Source organism: Sciurus carolinensis, chromosome 3 (genome assembly GCF_902686445.1).
Source record: "Sciurus carolinensis chromosome 3, mSciCar1.2, whole genome shotgun sequence".
Lineage (NCBI taxonomy): Eukaryota > Metazoa > Chordata > Mammalia > Rodentia > Sciuridae > Sciurus > Sciurus carolinensis.
In genome coordinates this window covers 143610806-143630159 of record NC_062215.1, presented here as the reverse complement: position 1 = coordinate 143630159, position 19354 = coordinate 143610806, and the positions used below count along the sequence as shown (strand labels likewise).

Genomic DNA, 19354 nt, shown 5'->3' with positions numbered 1-19354 from the left:
CCCAGCCCAATAGGTCTGTTTTTGAGACTAGTTTATGCTCTTTGTTGGCTCTTGTCTTTGGTTATTATGAACAATGCTGCTGTGAACATTTGCATTAAAGTCTTATGAACATGTTTTCATTTTTCCTGGGTAAATACCTAGGCATAGAAATGTTGGGTTGTATGGTAGGTATATGTTTAAATTTTTAAGGTATCAGTGAACAGTTCTCTAAGTTCCTGTGCCTTTTTACATTTCTACAAGCAATGTATGAAGAAATTTCTAATTTTCTCACAGCCTGCCCACACTTTGGTTTTTGTTTTGTCATTCCAAATATTCTGATAGGTGTGTTGTATCTCATTATGGCTTTAAGTTGTGTTTCCCTAATGACTAATGGTGTTGGACATCTTTTCTTATGATTATTTGACATTTGTCAATCTTTGGTTAAGTGTCTATTCAGATTAGCCCACTTTTTATTGTATTGTCTGTTGTCCTATTATATTGGCAGAGTTCTTTATAGATTTCCTATATAAGTTCTTTTCAGATAATCTTTTGCAAATATAGTCCCCATCTGTGGCTTGTCTTTTTATTTTCTTACTAATGTTTGAAAAATAAAAGTTTTAAACTTTGATAAAGTTTATCAGTTTTCTTTTATTGCTTGTGCCTTAGGAATCATATCTAAAAATCTTTTCCTAATACAGCATCACAAAGACATTCTATATTTTCTTCTAGAAAGTTTGTAGTTTTAGCTTTTACATTTTATGAGATTAAATCTATTTCAACTTCATTTTGTCTGTGAGATGAGGTAATAGTTGAGGTTCATTTCTTTTTGCATATAGATATCCAAATGTTTTAGACCCATTTGCTGAAAAGAATATTCCAGTTGAATTACCCTGGCATCTTTGTTGAAAAAAGTTTGAACACGTATGAGGGTCAGTTTTTGTTCCCTTGATGTATATTTCTTTTCCAACACCAACACCATGATTGTCTTGATTAGTTTATAGTAAGTTTAAAAATGAGATAGTTTAAAACATCAAAATTTATTCTTTTTTTTCAAAATTGCTTTAACTGTTCTAGGTCTTTTACATTTCCATATCCATTTCCAAGATCAGCTTTAGTTTTTGGAAAAAAAAAAGTTTGGTGAGATTTTGAAGATATTACATTGGGTCTATAAAAATGATAATTTTTCTAAAGTTACCATTTTAATAACATTAAGACTTCTTTCTAGTTTATGAATAGGTTATTTCTCTCCATTCATTTAGATTTTCTTTAATTGATCTCAGCAGATTTTGGTATTTTTAAGGTACAAGTCTTGCACTTAAAAAAATTCTTAATAATTTTTTTAAAAAATTTATCATGAACAGAATTATTTAATTTTTCTTTTTAAAGTTTTTATTTGTTATTTTTAGATATACATGATAGTAGAGTGTATTTTGACATTATATATTCATGGAGTATAAGTTATTTTAATTAGGATCTCATACTTGTGGTTGTACATGATGTGGAATTTCACGGGTCATGTATTCATACATGAACATAGGAAAAGTTATATCTGATTCATTCTACTCTCTTTCCTATTCCCATCCCCTCTCCCTTCCCTTCATTCCCCTTTGCCTAATCCAATGAACTACTATTATTCTGTTCCCCTCCCTTATTATGTGTTAGCATCCGCATATCAGAGAGAACATTTGGCCTTTGGTCTTTTGGGATTGGCTTATTTCACTTAGCATGATAGTCTCCAGTTCTACCCATTTACCAGCAAATGCCATAATTCCTTCTTCTTTATGACTGAGTAATATTCCATTGTTTAATTTTCTGATTGTTCTTTGCCAGTATATAGAAAAATCAGTTTTCTACTTATTGTTCTTACATCCTGAGACCTTCCTAAACTTGCTTACTTGTTCTAGAGCTTTTACATTTTTCTTAGAATTTCATATATATATATGAAACATATATATATATATATATATGTTTAAGTCAGCTTTTTCACTGCTGTGACCAAAAGACCTGACAAGAATAATTAGAGGAGGAAAAGTTTATTTTATGGCTCACGGTTTCAAAGATCTCTGTTTACGGAAGACTGACTCTATTCCTTGGGGCTCTGAGGTAGAATATCATAGTGGAAGAGTATGGTGGAGGAAAGTGACTCAGGATATCTCAACATGGAAGCAGAGAGAGTAAGCTCAGCTCACCAAATATGTACCCTGAAGACAAGACCTCTTCCATCCACATCCTACCAGCCGCTCGGTTAATTCTTGTAAGAGGAGGGATTATCACACTGATTAGGTTATACTCTCATAACCCAATCATTTGACCTCTAAACCTTCTTGCATTGTCTCACCCATGAGCTTTTGATGGACACCTCATTTCTAAACCATAACAATATATATGATCATGCAATCTATAAACAGAAATGATTTTACTTCTTCATTTTCCATCTGGTTGCTTTTCTTTTCTCTCTCTCCTTTTTTATACTTATTAGGACCTTTAACTCATTATTGAAAATAACTCATGGAATTCCTTGATCTGGTGTTAAAGCATTCAGTCTTTCACATTTCTGTGAGACGTTAACTGTAGATATTTAAGGTACCGTTGGTGGAGAAGAAGGGATCCTTATGTGCCCTTAGTGGAAATGTAAATGAGTATAGTCATTATGGAAAACTATATGGAAGCTTCTCAAAAAACTAAAAATGGAATTGCTGTATGATCTAAGAATTCCACTTCTGGGTATTTACCCAAAAGATTTGAAATTGGTGTGTTGAAGAAATACCTGCACTCCCATGTTCATTGTAGCACTATTCACAAGAACCAAGTTATAGAATCAGTTCACTAAAGTGTCCATCAATAAATGAATGGATAAAAAAGATGTGATATATATATGTATATACACACACATAATGGCATACTATTCACCCTTAAAAAGTGAAGGAAATTGTCATTTACAATTACATGAATGGATTTGGAGAACTGGCTAAGCAAAAGTCAGTCTTAGATACCACTCATTCTCACTTACATGTGGAAACTAAAATAATCAAACTCAATGAAGCAGAGTAGAATCAAGTGGTAGGGGTGGGGTGGGAAATGGGGAGATGATGGTCAAAGGGTACAAAGCTTCAATTAGGCAGGAAGAATAACTTTTTTTTTCCTTTGAGAAGCTTTGCATAGTGTAGCAAATACAGTAAATAATAATATAGTGTACATTTCAAAACCACTGAGAGAAAAGTAAATTTCAAATGTTCTCACTACAAAAAATAAGTATTTGAGATGATGACTATGTTAGTTTGCTTGATTAAATTATTATACATTGGATTCATAAATTATAATATCACTTTATACCTCCAAATTGATAGAACTATAACTTTTTAATTTATAACAAAAATTTAAAATTAAATTTAAAAGAACACATAAAATGGGAACATGGGCTAAATAAATGTGTACATGAAAATAAAAGATAACTTTTATGAGGTTGAGGAAGGTTCCTTCTTTTCCTAGCTTTTTGAGATTTTTCATGAATGGATGATAGGCTTTTGTCCAATACTTTTTCTGTGTCTATTGATAGAGGAACATTTGACTTTTGTCTTTTATTCTATCAACATATGTTATATCATTTTAATTGCTTTTCCTATCTTATAGTAACCTTGCATTCCTTTTAGTCATTGTGTATAAACTTTTAATATGTTGATGAATTTTATTTGCTAATAGTTTTATAAAAACAAACATAAATAATGTAGTTTATATTTGTGAGTACTCTGAGTCTATGATTTTCTTGTCATGCCTTTGATATTATGTTTTACTACTGGTCTCACAAAATGAGTTGGTATTCTCACCTCTTCTATTTTCTGAGTTTGTGTAGAACTGGTATTTCTTTCTTTTTTTTTTTTTTTTGATAGAATTTATTTGTGAAGACATCTGGACCTGAACTTTTCTTTATGGGAAAATTATTAATTACTAATTCAATTAATTTACATGATAGAGATCTATTCTTATTTTCCCTCTCCTTTTCTAGTCATGTTTGGTCTTTTTTGCCTTTGGGAATGTGTTCATTTCCATTATTTGTCTTAATTTACTGGCATAACTAACTGTTCAGATAACCTCCTCGTTTTCATTCTTCCTACTCATTTCCTGCCTGGATTCCTGCTGACTCCAAGACCAGTGCCTTTTTGGAGTCTGCAGGCGCTGCTATCCTTCCTGCATGACTTACGTACTGTGGTCTTTTAAACTATTTCTTCTGGCCTCTCTCTTCTTTCCATGTTCCAGAAATATTCCTTCAACTGATAACTTCTAAATCTATTCTCAATTATGGGTTAAAATCATTTTGCTACTATTTTTTCAGGGGGAACTCAAAAAAAGATATGTTCACATTATCATCTTGATGAGCAAATCCTTATTTTCATACTCAATTAACTGTATGACCAAGAGGTAGCTGTTTAATCTCCATGACATTTAGTTTCTTCATCTTGAAGTAAGGATAATTATGTCATTATGTTATTTTAACAATGGATGTAAGAGAGAATATATGTGAAACTGTTGAAGGTGTGAGTAGGTGATCAAGAAAAAGCTTTTTTTTTTTTTTTTTTTTATTGTTTCCCACAAGCAGAATCTTGCCAATAACCCTAGAATGAGAGTCACAGAGTTGTAGAGTTGAAAGGATCTTTACTCTGACTGCAAGAATTTCTGCAGTGAATTCTACAATTCTAGTGTTTTCCTCCTCCCTTTTCCCGGCCTTTCTGCATCTTTCTAGGTAGACATTATTTACATAGTGGATGGATTCATCAAGGTAAGTAATGTGAACATTTCTACCATTAAAAAACCCAACAGTTATTAAAGTAATATACTTTATAGTGGCAGAAAGTGAATCCAGATGTCCTGATTTTCTGTGCAGTCAACAGTATGAGATTATGTTTGTGGTTAGAATAAGCAACTCTTCTCTTCTAACTACTGAATACCTTGAAGAGCTCCCATTATTCTTTTCATGCTCACATTTCCTCCCTTGATAAACATTTATTGAGCACCTGTGATGTATTAAATTAAATTGAACAATTACCCAAAGACATGACTTTTTTCTGGCTCACATGATTTAAAAGAATAAGTGTAAAATTCACACACACACACACACACACACACACACACACACAATGGATTCCTGGATTTGCAACAGGTGAATTAAAAGGTTCTTTCTTTGGCTTGATATCTTCTTAGGTATTCAGTAAACCTCCAGTCTTGGTTCACCAGATTGTTAGTGGGAAGACATAATTTTTTATACAACATCACTTCCCTGGATTCATCCCAGACAAACTTGAGATCCAGAGAATGATGTATTTGATGCTAAGCAGGTTAAAGCTATTCCAGAAAAATATTTTTCCTGAAGATGTGTACTATGCCTTTTGGTACAGTGGAGTCCCAGAAAAAAAAATCACAAAATGTGGGTCAGATTTTGTATTATATCATAGTTATAAACATAATGGTTTTATATGAGCAAGTACCCAATAAAAATCCATGGGAACATATGAACTTCCATGTTACTTCTTGTTAACTTGTAATTTTCTAGAAATCTGAGAAAACTCCTTTTGCAGTATGTGTCTGTTTCTTGTACAAAAAAGCATTTAAAGTTCTCTTTATCAGTTCTTCTTTTTCCCATATTTATAAATTACCTTGCTTTGCAAATATAAAGAAGAGAGCACTTGATTTTGGAATAATGAAGGAGAATGAGTAAAGACCCCAAAAAAAGGGAATGGCCTTGAAATTAGTTCTTGGAAATCACTTCTAATACAATTGTCTCCCCATGACTACAAAGAAAGTATTTGGGCAGGAATATGGTACCAAACAAATACGTATATCATTTATAAAATGTTCGGCAATGCTTTTTTATTACTAATAGAAAATAGTCCTGGTGTTTTTATATTATATCATGTTATAACTGCCCTATATATACTTTTCAATATTATATTTATCATTTTTTCAGGCAACAAGATGATGTTTTAGACTCAGCTACCCCTGATGAACTCACAGTTCCAAAAGCTACCACTTCTGCAATAGAAAAAGACATCTTGGTAATAAGCTAGTTCTTTTATGAGTAGAATTAAAAATAAAGGAAATACTTGAAGATATTTTTATATCTTTGAGATTATTTTGGGATTGTCCCCTGTGGAACTCTGTGGATTTAGGAGTAAATATAGAGCTCCATAAAATGGCTCTATTAGATTAATGGAGGAAATATTCTCTTTTTTTGTCACTTAAAACTACAATTAAAAGAATCTTACCAGACTCAGTGGTGCACATCTGTAATCCCAGTGGCTCTGAAGGCTGAGGCAGGAGGATTGCAAGTTCAAAGGTAGCCCCAGCAACTTAACAAGGCCCTACACAACACAGTAAGACCCTGTCCCAAAATAAAAAATAAAAAATGGGCTGGGGATGTGGCTCAATGATTAAGCGCCCCTGGGTTCAATCCCTGGTACCAAAATAAATAAGTAAGTAAGTAAATAAATAAATAAATAAAATCTCAAATCTGCTTGCTTTCCCATCTTAAAGTTAGCCTCAGTCATGTATAACTCTTACATGCTTTTTATTATTTTATGGTAGATTATCTTAGTTATATAGTATGCATTTATCAAGTATATTGACCTCCTGTAAAATGGTAGTTATTCAAGTATTTCAATACATAAGAATTTTTTAAATGTGGATATTAAATAATTTAATAGTGCTAATTTAAAGTTGAGGTTTAAATTTATAAGTGCCATGTAAATACTTGTGAAAATATATTAAAGTTTACTTCCATTTTTAGAGAAATAATACCAGGTTTTGAAATGAATATTTTATGAACAAATATAATAGAAGTTCTAAAATTATAATATAGATTATTAATAGGTCAATTAGAAATTTCCTAAATTCTGTTGTATAATATTTTTGGAATTGCTGTGTAGGGATACTGATTTGCTTGCAGCTTTTTTTTTTTTTTTTTTTTGGTACCACAGATTGAACCCAGGGCGCTTAACCACTGAACCACATCCCCAGCCCTTTTTATGTTTTATTTAGAGACAGGATCTTGCTGAGATGCTGAGGGCCTTGCAAAGTTGCTGAGGCTAGCTTTGAACTTGCAATGCTTGTAGTTTTTAAGATCTACTTTTGATGATCAATAATAAAAGGACAAAATTCAACATTTTCAAACATTTATAAAACACTAAGCTCTAATTCAGCATAGACTTTAAGTACATTATATATTTGGTAATAAAATGTGATGTTTAAGTATATTTGTGAATTAAGATAAAAGCTTTAATTTTCATGAAATAGCATATATATTTTAAATTTAAGAGATCCCAAAAAATGCTTCCAAGAATTGCACAAAATACTTTTCTTTATGATTTATAAAGACTTAGTTCTCTTAAAACTTGAATTTTTCTCCGTTGTTTTATATTTTGACAAACCCTGATCTTTTTTATAATACCTTGTATATTTCCCCTTTTTCCTTTTCGTAGAGATATTACTATTATATTCACCATGGAATTGATACGGACCATGTAGCACCAATGGAAGATTCTTGGCTAGAACATGTATTGAATCTAGTCCCACAACATCTGAAAGTTCTCACTGACAGCATAGTTGTATTATCAGATGAAATGAGAGAAGATTATCTTCTTAGTGTAAAGAAATCCATAGGTAAGTTGGAATTACTTTTTGTTTTTCTAATTTGAATGTGTTACATTAAAGATAATTTTTAATTGAAGGTTAACACTTAAAATTGAAGTTATTTGCTATATTAATTATGTTGTTTCTTTGTTATTACATAAATTCTTAGGCAAATTTTATAATGAAGTCTAAAAAGCAATTAAAAAAATCAGTCTTTCTATTTATAGTATACATACTCTCACTAAAGGATATCACTGAAGAAAATTATAAAACCTTAATTTCAACCCATCAAAATATTTGAGTATCTAATTTATGCAAAGCATTAGATACTTAAGGAGATAGTCTGTCCCTTCAAAGATGGTTCTTTCCTTCAGTTATCTCTTGGTGTAGGTGTAAGAGATGAGACATACATATATGAATAATAACCTAAAAGTTTAGACATTAATAATTAACATTAATACTAATAATGTCATAAATTCACATGATTACATTGTTGCTATGGACCAGATATTGGAAAACCATGGCCCAGCGGCCATGTCTGGTCATTACCTGTTTTTATAAATCAAGTTTTATTAAAACACAGCCGCACTCATTTATTTACACATTGTGTTTACTTTTGAGTTGTGAGAACAGAGTTGAATAGTTGTAACAGAGACCTTGAATCCCACAAAGTTGGAAATATTTAAAGTCTGGTCCTTTACATAAAAAAGAATCATTGACCCATGGTATACACCAATAGATTGATCCTGAGTTTCACTGCATCTTAAGAATCATTTTTAATCTACTGATTTCTGGCCCAACTGAATTAAAATCCTTGGAGATAGGGCCTTAGAATCTGTACTTCTAAAAAAGTTTCCCCAATTGATTGTGATCACAAAACTGAATCGATGCGGTGTTCAAAGTTGGAGAAATCATAACACTTTGGGGTGATTTGGGAACACTTCAGGGAAATGGCATTCTTTGAATTTGGTTTCTATTTAGTATCTTGGTAATATAAAGAGACAAATAGTATAATGAGGGAGATGGACAAATCACTGAACTGTAAAGCACAGTAGTAAGTGCAATGAGGAGACAGAGGATACACTGTAAGGGAGATGTTATCCCAACTTGTTAGGGAGGACTCTGGAGGCCCCTGAACTGAATCTTGAAGAATGAGGAATGTGTTCTAGAGAACATATTTGGCTTAGGAAATGGTGTGAGTGATGGCAGTTTTGGTGACCAAAGCATAGGGTGCATTTTGGAAAGGGGATACTATCTGAAGGACTATATTCCTTTTTTGGTTTTTTTTTTTTTTTTTTTTTTTTCGCAGTGCTGGGGATTGAACCCAGCAAGGCAAGCACTCTACCAACTGAGCTATCTCCCCAGACCTTCCATATTCCTTTTTAAAGCAATCGAAAATAGTGAACAGGCTAAAAATTTTAAGCAAGGTGGTACTAACATATTTGCATTTTATAAGGAGATTCCTGAAAGACAGGCAAAAGATTTAGTATTTTTGAATTAAAGAACACTGAAAATAGAATCAGAAGTAGCTTATTAGACTGATTTTATAACAAGATAGTTTTATATGCTTATGCTATTTAAAAGAGAACAAGTTAATATGTGCCCTTTTTTTCAGTGAAAGAAAAGTTCTCTGTTTTGATGACCTTCAATTCAATAAGAACACTTTTGGTGAAATAGCTATAAAGGAAAATGTAATATTAAAAACAATTATCATTTTCAAATGAAAGAACAGGGATACATTGTTAAGAAAGGGAACAAATATTCTCATAGACACAAATCTGATAGATTGTATCATAACTTTTAAAAATTTTCTTCATAAGTACACAAATTGTTTATTATTAAAAACTTTAATATAATTTAAGTGATTAATTTTAATAGAATTTGTTTTGTAATTGCTTGTAATGAGTTTTATAAATGCACTATAATTAATACAAGGTTATTTATCAAAACTTTACAATTTTCTTTTAGTTGATTTTGTTTTAAAAGACCCTAGAGAAAAAGAAGATGATAAAAAGATAATTGAACTTCCACCCCATCGTGCTGAGTAAGTGATCAGGTTTCTCTAAGAATATTGATTCTATGTGACTATTTGTGTTTATATAATATATTTACATGCTATGTTTTCTCATATATATGTTTATTACTTATATCTAAATATATTCATTGGATAATTACATATGTGTGTATATATATATTTCATATATGCAACTAATTTTTCTTATGATCTTTATTAATGTGTTTAAACTGTAATATGTTACATTCACAAATTAATGAACAGACAAACACATGGACAGATGGAAACTTAGATGGTGTAGAGAACCTGAAATGTCTTTGTATCTCCACAGCAAGTATCAAAAGGCTTCAGTCTTGTGCCAGGCTAGCTCATACTCGGGGTAAGGGTGTGGAGTCAAGAGCCAGACTCTGGGAGTTGGGTGGAAGCAGGCTTGTGACAAGCAGCCTGCAAAATCGTTTATCGCGGGAACAGCTATACATTTTATAGGTTTCTTGCCCAATCACAATGTGCCATGGGGGATCAGACCACCAGGTTCCTATACGTGTTCTCTAGGTAACACTGAGTCAATTGGGGGCAGTTGTTTACTTTCCTAGGTGGCGGAAGCAGAAAGCTCCTCCCCGAAGGTTTACACACTTGAGATGTTCACTGCTGCCAGCCAAGAATTAGGATTTCTCCCAATACTTCAGATATAGCGGAGTATCAAAGCTTGATGATAACTTTCATAAAAATGCATTTGGGAACCTTGTAGAAAAATATGCATATAGAGAATCTTCAATTTCTTACATGGATTAAATCATAGACCATATAATGGAAAAATTCACTTGCTATATGTTTTCCCTAAAAATAATTAACATTTAGGAATAAAACTCTTAAATAATTTGAAGAATGGGACTTATATAATTAAGTAAGCAATTCTGTTTTATTTTCTTTGTTTTACCATTAAAAACGCCCCCCTCCAAAAAAAAAAAGAAAAAGAAAAAAATGAAAGAAAAAGTCAAATAGCCACTTGTTTTCTATGGAGAACATCTCTTCACCTGGGGAAAAGGAAAAATCATCCTTCATAATTTTATAGGCATATCATAATCATACATGAAAAGCTAAATTAATCTTACTATGGAGTAAAACAGGACCAAGTGTTTAAACTCAGTGAGAATAAAACATTATAGTAAAAAAATGGGTATTTAAATATGCAGATGCTTGAAAATACTGTAAGATGAAAACACATTTAATATGCTTACCTGCTGAACTAACTTCCTTCCTTCCTTCCTTCCTTCCTTCTTTCCTTCTTTCCCTCTCATCTTTCCTCCCTCCTTTCTTTCTTTCCAGTGCTGGGTATTGAACCTAGGGCCTTATGTATATTAGGCAAGCGTTCTATCACTGAACTGTACCTTAGCCCAGTACTTTCTCTTGATTATTAAAAAAGTAATTAAATATTTTCTCTTTGTTTTCAGAATGGAAGTTCTGCCAAAACCTTGGAGGAAATCTTTTTTAGCTGCGTGTAGTTATATTAGGGATCACTTGAATGCAATGAATCCCACAATGCTGGCTGTGCTAGATTTGTGGCACAGTACTTTTAAGTGAGTATTTATTTCTGGCTTTATTGAGGTTTTAAAAAAAGACAGAAAATTTATTTGTGTTACATCTTAATTATTTATTTTATTAGTTTCACTGCAGATTACAATATTAATTACAAATGCAAGGTAAGTATTCAAAGTATTCAAATGTGGTTTTAAGTAAACAATATAGAGATACATAAAGAGGGAGTATTTCCTTTTATTTCAAACCCAGTTCTTCCATCTTCCCCAGTTGAATACCACATGCACTTTAAGGATAATTACAGATAAGGGGCTGAATTGTCCCACTTTATTTAAATTACCCAGAACTTCAGCTGTTACAGTCCTTTAACCAATGTAGAAACCTGGTGAATATTTCCCAAGTGAATGGCATGAGGTGAAATTCCAGGATGACTGCTGGGAATCATGGCCTGCCTCCCAGCCCCTGTTTTGGCTGCCTGGTGCAGCTGTATGCAGAGTGTTTGGCAGAGTGTGAAGCCTGGTTGGTAGGTGCTGATGGGGCAAAAATCTTGGCCCCTTATGGTAAAGAGAAGGGTTCAACATGCAATGCTGGACCTTTAGCTTCATATCCCCTGCCTTTCATTCCCCTTCCAAGGCCCTGGAAGCAGTCTAGTAATATGTTTACGTGGATGTATGTTTTTAAAAAATGCAAAAACAAATGTAGATTTATATAATTTTTCTTAAAGAGGACTTTTCTTCAGGTTTTCCAAAACCTGTATCTGTCCCAACCCTTATGGTAGATGAGATGGCACCCTCGTTTCCAAAGCTTGAGTACAAGGGTGGTCTGGCGAGCCTATATGCACCACCCCAACCACAGCCCCTGCTTGCTTTCGTCTAATCTACTCTCAGAGTTTTCAGGGTTTTACTGCACAGGGGAAAAATAAGTGAGTATGCTATCCTGCCTCTCATAGAACAGCCAAGGGAAAGCCCCTTCCTTTAGAACCACATTAAGTATTACGTGTGTTACAGAAGCACATCCGGTGCCCTGGCCTTGGAAACCCTCTGTATGTACCCTAGGGGGCCTGGCCAACCAAGTTCTCTCAACTTCCAACATCAGATTCTATGGGCACACGAAGCACCTAACCCTCATCTTACTCCTGGGGCAGGCTCCACAGAGTGAAGCCATCCCAGCTTGCCAGCTGGGTCTCCATCAGATCACGGACTCTAGTCCCCATCTCTGATTCTCCCTAGGCCTCAACTTTGCTACATATGAAATGATTACTTTGTGGTGTCTAAGGCCCCTTTCTTCTCTTACTCCACCTCCCCTTTTCCTTTCTTCCATTAACAAATTTTAAATTTAATTTCTTTTTTTCCAGATTTTATTTATTTAGTTTTTATTAAAATTATTTGTTTATTTTTTACAGACTGCATTTTGATTCATTGTACACAAATGGGGTACATCATTTTGTTTCTATGGTTGTACACAATATAGATTCATATCATTCGTGTAATCATACATGTTCTTCAGGTAATGATGTCTGTCTCATTCCACCATTTTTCATACCCCCTCCCTCTCATTTCCTTCTACGTATTCTAAAGTTCCTCCATTCTTCTCTCACTACCCCACCACCCCCATTATATATCATCCTCCACTTACCAGGGAAAACATTCAGCCTTTGGTTTTTTGAGATTGGTTTATTTCACTTAGCATGATATTCTCCAGTTCTATCCATTTATTTGCAAATGCCATAATATTATTATTCTTTATGGCTGAATAATATTCCATTGTGTTTTATACCACAGTCTCTTTATCCATTCATCTGTTGAAGGGCTTCTAGGTTGGTTCCACAATCTAGCTATTGTGAACTGAGCTGCTATAAACATTGATGTGGCTGTGTTATTGTAGTATGCTGATTTTAAGTCCTTTGGGTATAAACTGAGGAGTGGGATAACTGGGTCAAAAGGTAGGCCCATTCCAAATTTTCTGCGGATTCTCCACACTGCTTTCCAGAGTGGCTGCACCAATTTGCAACCCCACCAGCAATGTAGAAGTGTGCCTTTCCCCCCACATCCACACCAACATCTATTATTGTTTGTGTTCTTGATAAAAGACATTCTAATTGGAGTAAGATAAAATCTTAGAGTTGTTTTAATTTGCATTTATCTAATTACTAGAGATATTGAACACTTTTTCATATATTTATTCATTGCCTGTATGTCTTCTGTAAAGTGTCTGTCCAGTTCCTTGGCCCATTTATTGATTGGGTTCTTTGTATTTTTGGTGTAAAGTTTTGTAAGTTCTTTATAAATTTTGGAAATAAGGGCTCTATCTGAAGTAGGTGTGGAAAAGATTTTCTCCCACTCTGTAGGCTCTCTCTTCACATTCTTGATTGTATCCTTTGCTGAGAAAAAGCTTTTTAGTTTGAGTCCATCCCATTTAATGATTCTTGCTTTGATTTCTTGTACTTTGGGAGTCTTGTTGAGGAAGTCTGATCCTAAACCAACATGATGAAGATTTGCGCCTACTTTGTCTTCTATTAGGTGCAGTATCTCTGGTCTAATTCCTAGGTACTTTATCCATCTTGAGTTGAGTTTTGTGTAGGGTAAGAGAGGTTTAATTTCATTTTACTGCATATGGATTTCCAGTTTTGCCAGCACCATTTGTTGAACAGGCTGTCTTTTCTCTATTGTATGTTTTTGGCTTCTTTGTCTAGTATGAAGTGACTGTATTTATGTGGTTTTGTCTCTGTGTCTTCTATTCCGTACCATTGATCTGCATGTCTATTTTGGTGCCTGTATCTTGCTGTTTTTGTTACTATTGCTCTGTAGTATAGTTTAATGTTTGGTTATGATACTCCCTGCTTCACTTTTTCTACTCAGGATTGTTTTGGCTATCCGAGGTCTCTTGTTCTTCTAGATGAAGTTCATGATTGCTTTCTCCATTTCTCTGAGGAATGTCATTGGAATTTTAATTGAAATTACATTGAATCTGTATAGTGCCTTTGGTAGAATGGCCATTTTGACAATGTTAATTCTGCCTACCCACGAACATGGAAGATCTTTCCATCTTCTAAGGTTTTCTTCAATTTCTTTCTTTAGTGTTCTGTAGTTTTCATTGTACAGGTCTTTCACCTCTTTTATTAGATTAATTCCCAAGTATTTTTTTTTTTTTTGGAGACTATTGAAAATGGAGTGGTTCTCCTAATTTCTCTTTCAGAGGATTCATCACTTTTGAATAGAAATGCATTAGATTTATGCATATTGATTTTATATTCTGGTACTTTGCTGAATTCATTTATTAGTTCTAGAAGTTTTCTAGTGGAGTTTTTTGGATCTTCTTAATATAGGATCATGTCATCAGCAGATAGTGACAGCTTAAGTTCTTCTTTTCATATTTGTATCCCTTTAATTTCTTTGGTCTGTCTAATTGCTCTGGCAAGTAGTTCAAGGACAATGTTGAATAGAAGTGGTGAAAGAGGGCATCCCTGTCTTGTTCCAGGTTTTAGAGGGAATGCTTTCAGTTTTTCTCTATTAAGAATGATGTTGGCTGTGGGCTCAGCATATGTAGCCTTTACAATGTTCCTACTATTCCTATTTTTCTAGTGTTTTAAGCATGAAGGAGTGCTGTATTTTTTCAAATGCTTTCTCAGCATCTATTGAAATAATCATGTGATTCTTAACTTTAAATCTATTGATTTAATGAATTACATTTATTGATTTCCAGATGTTGAACTAACCTTGCATCCCTGGGATAAACCCCACTTGATCATGGTGCACTAACTGTTTAATATATTTTCGTGTGCGATTTGCCAATATTTTGTTAAGGATTTTTGCATCTATGTTCATCAGGGATATTGGTCTCAAGTTTTCTTTCCTTGATGAGTCTTTGTCTGATTTTGGTATCAGAGTGATGCTAGCCTCATGGAATGAATTTGGATGGGTTCCCTCCTTTTCTATTTCTTGGAATACTTTGAGGAGTATTGGTATCAGTTCTTCTAAGGTCTTGTGGAATTTGACTGAGAATCCATCTGGTCCTGGGCTTTTCTTGGTAGACTTTTGATGGCTTCTTCTATTTTGGTGCTTTAAATTGATCTGTTTAGATTGTATACATCTTCCTAATTCAGTTTGGAAGGATCATGTCTCTAAAAATTTTTCAATGTCTTTGATATTTTCTATTTTGTTAGAGTATAGATTTTCAAAATAGCTTCTAATTATGTTATGTATTCCAATGGTGTCTGTCATAATCTTTCCATGTTCATCCTGAATTCTAGTAATTTGAGTTTTCTTTCTCCTTCTCTTTGTTAGTGTGGCTAGGCGTTTATCAATTTTGTTTACTTTTTCAAAGAACCATCTTTTTGTTCTGTCAATTTTTTGAATTGTTTCTCTTGTTTCAATTTCATTGATTTCAGCTCTGATTTTAATTATTTTCTGTCTTCTACTATTTTTGGTGTTGATCTGTTCTTCTTTTTCTAGGGCTTTGAGATGTAGTGTTAGGTCATTTAGTTGTTGACTTTTTATTTTTTTAATATATGAGCTCAATGCAATAAACTTTCCTCTTACTACTACTTTCAGAGTATCCCAGAGATTTTGATATGTTGTGTCATTGTTCTCAGTTACCTCTGAGAATTTTTTTATTTCTTCCCTGATGTCTTCCATTATCATTGCATCATTCAATAGCATATTATTTATTCTCCAGGTGTATGAGTACTTTTTTTGTTGTTTTATCATTCATTTCTAATTGCATTCCATTATGGTCCTATAGGATACAAGGTAGTATCTCTATTTTTTTGTATTTGCTAATGGCTTCTTTGTGGCATACCATATGGTCTATTTTGGAGAAGGATGCATGAACTGCTGAGAAGAAAGTATATTCGCTTGATGATGGATGAAACACTCCGTAAATGTCCATCAAGTCTATATCATTGATTGTATTATTTAGTTCTATAGTTTCTTTGTTCAGTTTTTGTTTGGAGGATCTATCTAATGCTGAGAGTGGTGTGTTAAAGTCCCCCACTATTATTGTATTTTGGTCTATTTGATTCTTAAAATTTAGAAGGGTTTGTTTGATGTACATAGATGCTCCATTGTTTGGGGCATAAATATTTAAAATTATTATGTCTTGCTGTTTTATGCCTCCCTTAAGCAGTATGAAATGTCCTTCTTTATGACTTCTGACTAACTTAGACTTGAATTCCACTTTATTGATATGAGGGTGGAGACCCCTGCTTTTTTACTGGGACCATGTGCGTGGTATGTTTGTCCCCATCACCTTTAGTCTGTGGATGTCTTTTTCTATGAGATGAGTCTCTTGAAGGTAGTATATTGTTGGATCTTTCTTTTTAATCCAATCTGCCAGTCTATGTCTTTTGATTATTGAGTTTAACCATTGACATGACATTCAGGGTTATTATTGTGATATGATTTGTATTCCCGGTCATTTTGGCTTATTTTTGGTTTTTACCTTGACTGGGTTTCTCCTTTGATTGGCTTTTCCTTTAGGGTAATTCCTCCCTTTGCTGACTTGTATTGTTGTTTTTCATTTCCTCCTCATGAAATATATTCCTGAGAATGTTCTGTAGTGCAGCCTTTCTATTTGTAAATTATTTTAACTTTTGTTTATTGTGGAAATATTTTATTTCATCATCAAATCTGAAGGTTAGTTTTGCTGGGTATAGGATTCTTGGTTGGCATCTATATTCTTTCAAAGCTTGAAATATATTGTTCCAGGCCCTTCTTGCTTTTAGGATCTGGGCTGAGAAATCTGCTGCTATCCATATTGGTTTTCCCTTCCATGTAATCTGATTCTTTTCTTTCACTACCTTTAAATTGTATCTTTATTTTGTATGTGAGGTATTTTCATTATAATGTGCCTTGGTGTGGATCTGTTGTAATTTTGTGCACCTGTGTTCTGTAAGCCTCTTGTAGTTGATTTTCCATTTTATTTTTCAGGTTTGGGAAATTTTCTGATATTATTTCATTGAACAGGTTGTTCATTCTTTTCATTTGTATCTCTGTGCCTTCATCCCAATAATTCTTAAAGTTGGTCTTTTCATGATATCCCATAGTTCTTGGATGTTGTCATGATTTCTTAACATCTCAGTTTGTTCAACTCTATTTTTAAGATTAAATATTTTGTCTTCATTGTCTGAGATTCTGTCTTCCACGAGATCTATTCTGTTGGTGATGCTTTCTATTGAGTTTTTAATTTGGTTTATTGTTTCTTTCATTTCAAATATTTCTGTTTGGGTTTTTTTTTTTCATAATCTCTATCTCTTTATTGAAGTGTTCTTTTGCTTCCTGCATTTGCTCTTTTAACTGTTTATTGGAGAGATCATGCATTGTCTGCATTTGCTCTCTTATCTCGTCTTTTGCTTCATGGATCATTTTAATCATGCAGATTCTAAACTCTTTTTCTGTCATTTCTACTGCCATGCTGTCATTGGATTCTATCAAAATAGCATCTTGGTTTGTTAGGGACACTTTCTTCCCTTGTTTTTTCATATTGTTTCTGATTATTTCCCTCTAGCAGTGAAGATCTGAGGTACTGAAGTTTCCCCCCTGCAGCTTATTGTGACCCTGCCGTTTTCCTGTACCTCTTCTTTGAAGGGGAGATCAATATTAGTAGCACCCAATACAGAGAAAATGGAGCCCTGAACCAGATAGCCCCTATAAAGACTTTAACATTATTATAATAAACAGGATGAGTTTGATTATTATTTACAGTATTTCTAGTGGTGAATGGAAGAGGATGGGGAAGGGTGTAGGATGTAAGTGAGTAAATAGAGATATCTGTCAAAGGACTTCCAGTCTTCTGTAGGTGTCTCAGGAAGGGAGCTGCCCTTCCAATGATGGTGGCCACACCCTCAGGAATAATTCAAAATGCCTGCACCAGCCTCCAAAGAAGCTGGGGAGCCCCATCAAGTCAGTGCGAGGGTGGGGCAGGCGGGCACTGTGTATCCGTCTGCGGTTGGGGAGACCGGTGGGCGTGGTGTCAGGCATTCGTCTGTGATCTCCATATTTTAAATTGGTGCATTATAGTTGTATATAATGGTGGGATTCATTGTTACTTATGCATACATGCACATAATATAACAATATAATTTGGCCAATATTATTCCCACAGCATTACCCCTCTCCCTTCTCTCCTCCCTCCCCGGTTCCTTTTTCTACTCTACTGATCTCCCTTTGATTTTCATGAGATTCCCTCCCCACCTTTCTTCTCTTTAGCACCTACATATAAAAGAAAACACATGACCTCTAACTTCGAATTTGCATTATTTCACTTAATGTTCTCAAGTTCCATCCATTTTCCTGCAAATGATATAACCTCATTCTTTTTTATGGATGAATACAACTCCATTGTGTATATATAGCACATTTTCTTTATCCATTCATCCATTGATAGATACCTGGGCTAGCTCCATAGTTTGGCTATTGTGAATTGTGCTATTAAAACATGGATATGCATATATCACTATACTATGTTGACTTTAATTCTTTAGGATAAATACTAAAGAATGGTATAGCTGGATCATATGGTAGTTTCATTCCTAGTCTTTTGATGAACCTCCATACTGTTTTCCATAGTAGTTGTATTAATTTACAGTCCCTCCAACAATGTAAAATTGTTGCTTTTTCTCCATATCTTTCCAACATTTATTGTTTGTACTTTTGATGCATGCCATTCTAAGAAGACTGAGATGAATCTCAGCATAGTTTTGATTTTCATTTCTCTAATTGCTAATGATGAACATTTTTCATATATTTGTTCACCTGTTTAGTTCATTTGCCCATTTATTAATTGGATTATTTTTGTTTTAAGTTTTTTGAGTTCCTTATATATTCAGGAATCCTCTGTCGAAAGAGTAACTAGTGAAGATTTTCTCCCATTTTGTGGTTTCTCTCTTCACAGTCTTGTTCCCTTGTGTGCAAAAATTTTTAATTTGATACCATCCCATTTATTAATTCTTGGCATTATTTCCTGAGCCTTAGGAGTCCTCTCAAGAAAGTCATCGCCTGCACATATGCATTTTCTTCTAGGAGTTGCATAGTTTTTGGTCTAATTCTTAAGTCTTTTATTCATCTTGAGTTAACTTTCACATTGAATTTTTGGCTTAGATTTGCTTTGGCTATTCTGGGTCTTTTATTCTTCCACATGCATTTTAGGACTGTTTTTTTCTGGTTCAAGGAAGAATGTCATTGGTATTTTGAGGAGATTGCTTTGAAT

General features: G+C 33.7%; 1 protein-coding gene across 1 annotated transcript in view; it reads left to right on the top strand.

Annotated features, from left to right (window-relative positions):
• Positions 1–19354, top strand: part of Dnah7 (dynein axonemal heavy chain 7) — a 347577-nt gene that overhangs the window by 26596 nt on the left and 301627 nt on the right. Inside the window, 4 exon segments of the mRNA XM_047547136.1 lie at positions 5939–6026; positions 7449–7629; positions 9568–9643; positions 11065–11190. Of these exon segments, the coding sequence (XP_047403092.1) occupies positions 5939–6026; positions 7449–7629; positions 9568–9643; positions 11065–11190 (471 nt within the window).